Below are 4796 nucleotides of genomic sequence, written 5' to 3' on the forward strand. Positions count from 1 at the left end.
GTTGGTTTACTGAAGGATTATTATTGACGCCTGGAAGGAGGAGGAGAAGGATGCGGCCCAGAATCTGAGGTGGCTGTGGCCAGGTGTCGTATGCTAATGATCAATCAGGTGGTTTGATTTAATGTACTTGTGTTCGAAACCTGCGGTAATGGTTTATTAGAAAAAAATACATCCATAAATCATTCGATATTTACAAGAGTGAGGCCACTTAAACTTAATCTCTTGGAATATCATAACATCATTCATGTTCCCCGAGCACTATATATCAAAGGGACTTTAATGTTTAAAGTTACGGGGTTCGGACGAGGCCGGGGTGGTTAGTAGTGCGTGAATCTCCTCCCCTTCGACCGCTCTGGCCCCGCCCCCTAGTATGTAGCTGGCCAATCAGAGGCTTGGGGGCGGAGTCGGAGGTGTGAAGTGGCTGCCTTATATGTTACAAATGTTGGCCGGGATTACCAGTGATGGTCTCCGGGTGTTGGGGTATACGCTCACCTGACGTGCGCTCCGTAAAACTGTTCCGGTGCTTTACACGAGTGTTCCGTCCCTACTGCGATCGGATGCTCGAGTGATATTTTTTTTTTTTGAGAACCAAGCCACCGCCAGGATGCCGCGCCCTTCCCGCGAGAGCTACGGGGACCAGAAGCCGCCCTACTCGTACATCTCGCTGACGGCGATGGCCATCTGGAACAGCCCGGAAAAGATGTGTACGCTCTCGGAGATCTACAAGTTCATTATGGACAACTTCCCCTACTACCGCAAGAATACTCAGCGTTGGCAGAACTCCCTGCGCCACAACCTCTCCTTCAATGATTGCTTCATCAAGATACCCCGCCGACCAGACAGGCCAGGTAAGGGCGCTTACTGGACCCTACATCCATCAGCCATGAACATGTTCGAGAACGGCAGCTTCCTCAGGCGCAGGAAGCGCTTCAAGATACCCAAGCCGGAGAAGGACGCCCTCGAGGCCGGCCTGGCGCAGATCAACAACCCGCTACGGTGTCTGGAGGCCTCGCGGTGTTCCGGGGAGACGCTGCTGGGCGCCGGGGCTGGAGTCGTGCCCGCCCTCCCGCACCAGCAGACGACCAAGCAGCCCTTCACCGTCGAGAGCCTGGCCGCCTCCGACGCCAAGCTGCCCCAGTCCCTGCCGCCCATGCCGCCCGCGTCCCTACCTCTGGGCGGGTTCCTGCCGCCCCCGTTACCACACGCCTCGCCGCTCGCCCACCGCCCGATGCCCTACCCGCCGCCGCCCACGCTGCCGCCCACCTCTTCTCAGTACTCGCCCTACCACCCGCTGCCGCCCATGCTGCCTCACCCGCCGCCCCTCACGCCCTCCCTACACCACCTGTACGCCGCAGCGGCCATGGCGGCGTCGCTGGCGCCGTGCGGAGGGGCCGCGCCCTTGGTCAGACCGGCCGCTGTCAACATACCTCACCTGACCCTGGCCTCGCTCTCTGTCCTCAACCCATTTACCTCATCATTACCTCTCCGGCCTCAGGCCATGGCGCCGCGCACCTCCGCCGCGGCCGCCGCCGCCCTGGCCTCAACGGCCTCAGACTACTCCGTTTCCCGCCTCCTTGGCGGGAAGTCTCCTCCGTCAGTGTTCCGAAGTCCTGAGGGAGAGGTTCCTCGGACGTCGACGGCCTCGCTCAGGCTTCAGGGCTCCTCCCACCACCTCCACGAGCTCAGCCCGGACGAGGAGGAGGAGGACGAGGACGAGCCCATCCACGTAGAAGACGACGACGACGAAGAGGAGCGGCGGATGGCGTCGCCAGAGGACAGGAGGAGGAGGAGCTTGGCGGTACCCGCACCTGACGAAGAGATGGGCGTGAACAAACTTCCCCCCACAGCGGAGGAACGGGCGGAACGGGAACGAGGGCGTTCCCAGGTGCCCCCGGAGGAACTGTTCCTCCGCACGTCCCCCTCCGTCCGTTCCATTTGACGGTGACAGTGTACCACCACCGACCCGTTCCACAGCGTCCCCCGCCCACTCCTGGCGCCCACCCTACGCCCACTCCATGCATAAGTTCTAGTCCAGACGTATTCCCTCTCTCTCTCTCTCTCTCTCTCTCTCTCTCTCTCTCTCTCTCCCACTCTCACTCCCCCTCTCTCACTCAAGCACTCACTTCGCCTGAACATGGAGCTTCGGAACTCTCAGAAAGAGGAACTCATGTTCAAATTCAACTTTGTCGGAAAAAAAATATTACCTTCACGACCCGCCTTACGGGCCAACCAAACCAAGCTGGAAAAGTACATTTTGTTTTTGTTTTTCGTGACTGTATCCAAACGTGCCAACCAAACCAAAAAAAAAATCTCCCAAGGAGATATATATATATGTGTGTGCGTGCGTGTGTGTCGTGTCGTTAACAGTGAAACAAAACAAAAAAACAATTAAAAAAGAAAGAAGTGTTGTGCTAGTGAACTGGTAAGACCTTATTGACAAAATCTTTTCAAAAATTCCATAAGGAACAGACAAGAAAAAAAAATTCTCTCTCTCTCTCTCTCTCTCTCTCTCTCTCTCTCTCTCTCTCTCTCTCTCTCTGTTTCTGGAACGCGGACGGTTAAACTTAAGACTGGCGATCAACAGAGAACGTGGTGTGTCTAGTGCCGAAGGAGAGAGAGAGAGCGAGAGCGATAAAGCCTCTCATCCTCTCCTGAAGAAGACCACTGAGACCCGGGACAAATGAAGGGATTCGAGTGAGTGTTCTTCCTGGACTGCCCTGCCCTGCCGTCTGTAATCAAAAAGTGTCTGATGAAGAAAAATATCATCTTGCGTCACTTTTCTTAATTCCATGTTTTACTTCCCCCACGTCTGTAACTCCTCGTTCAACCCGTCCCCCTTATTCTCTCTTCCCTTCTCCCCTCTGTTGATCGCCAGCCGATCACTTCCGCATCATCTGCAAACAGCGAGGAACACCCCCCCCAGTGTCCCTGTCTTCAACTAGTGTCGCATTGATTCCATTACCTCTCCCTATAGACGTAGAAGGTTAACCAGATTTAGTCTCAGTGAATTACGTTTATCATTTATCTTGACACATTTCCTATTCGAGTTCAGTTAGATTAATATTTTGTCTCTGTTTTCTGTTTGTTTACCACCTTCCAATCACCAATCTAGAAAAGTTGGGATGTTGTCTCAGAGACCCATCATCACCTGTTCGACTCCCGTGGTTTCTAGGGTCTCCTGCTTTTCCACAAACCAATGGTTTCTAGATTTACAATTTCTAAGCATATGTTTTTTAGATTTCTTCCCTCTAATCCCATGTTTTCTAGGTTCTTGGTTTCCTGACTCATCGTTTTATATTTTGTTCATCGGTCTCTATATAGTTCACCACCATACGTCCACTCTAGAAGTAACTAGTCTCCCTAGATGATAATAGTCATAGATAAATCCAGTTTCCCCTTTATCACTGATGTATGTTTGTGCAGGTATATCTACTCAGTGGAAGCATGTTCTTTTTATCTCTATCCTGAGAAGTCACTCACTTCTAGAACCTAGGTTTAACTTTCTAGTAGTGTCGTGTGCTAGAAGGGTCGACGTGGTACACAGATGATACTGTTCATTGTTTTATTTTTTATTTATTATTTTTAGATTGCAATGTTCCATCTCTGTAAATAGAATTGTTATATCGTTTATGGTAATGTTAAGGAATAAATGTCTCCATCCAGAATACTTAAGTTTGATTGAGACCTTCAGATGAAGTTAGAATATATATATATATATATATATATATATATATATATATATATATATATATATATATATATATATATATATATTTAAAAGATGATAATGGAATCCCCAGTTGGTGTTAAGTTCAATGTCCTTTTTAATCTTAGACATGTAGGCCTTCATTTCGTCTATATATATATATATATATATATATATATATATATATATATATATATATATATTCATCAGATTAATACTCCCTTAATTTCAACATTCCCTTTTCTAGCTTTTGCTTCTATACAGTGGCTCAGTATAGGCATGTTGCCAGTCCTCAGGAACTTCACCTTGTGCCATGTATACACTAGTAATGTCCACAACACCGTCCTCACCCTCCTGAAGATATACATCTGCAATCCCATCTACTCCAGCCACTTTGCCATACATCATCTTATGCAAGGCTTTCACCACCTGTTTTCTTTTCGCCAAGCCATTATCCATGACTCATTTGCTCTGTATAATAATTATAAAAATAATAATAATAATAATAATAATAATAATGATAATAATAATAATAATAATAATAATAATAATAATAAAAATATTATTAATTATTATTACTATTATTATTTTAGTGGTAATATTAATGATAGTGCAACAAAAATGATAGTAATAATAATGATAACATTAATTAATGATAGTAATGATGATGATAATGATAATGATGATTAATGATAGTAATGATGATAATGATATTTACAACTATTACTTCTGCTTATACTTTTAGCACTCTTAACCACCTGAGAACTCTAATGTCATCATAACTAATAGTTTAGTAAAGGCAGTGGTGTTGCTGCTGCCACATCTGTATCACCAATGTTTTCCACTAATTATTTCTTTTGTTCAACCAACACTTTCATGTCCTTATGACATTTTTCTTGAAATTATTATTATTCTTATTATTATTATCTATTATTAATATTATCATTATTATTATTATTATTATTATTATTATTATTATTATTATTATTATTATCATTATTACTATTATCATCATTATTGTTATTATTATTATTATCATTATTATTATTATTGTTATGATTGTTATTATTATCATACTTTTCCCTATAAT

The 4796-nt window shown here is 45.4% G+C and overlaps 1 protein-coding gene across 1 annotated transcript; it reads left to right on the forward strand.

Moving 5' to 3' along the window:
- The first annotated feature begins 472 nt into the window (after nt 1-472).
- Nucleotides 473-3665, forward strand: LOC139753058 (uncharacterized). Its single transcript, XM_071669155.1, has one exon. The coding sequence runs from the start codon at nt 605-607 to the stop codon at nt 1937-1939; it is 1335 nt and encodes a 444-aa protein (XP_071525256.1). The 5' UTR covers nt 473-604; the 3' UTR covers nt 1940-3665.
- Nucleotides 3666-4796: the final 1131 nt, after the last annotated feature.

This window comes from Panulirus ornatus, chromosome 14 (assembly GCF_036320965.1).
Source record: "Panulirus ornatus isolate Po-2019 chromosome 14, ASM3632096v1, whole genome shotgun sequence".
NCBI lineage: Eukaryota > Metazoa > Arthropoda > Malacostraca > Decapoda > Palinuridae > Panulirus > Panulirus ornatus.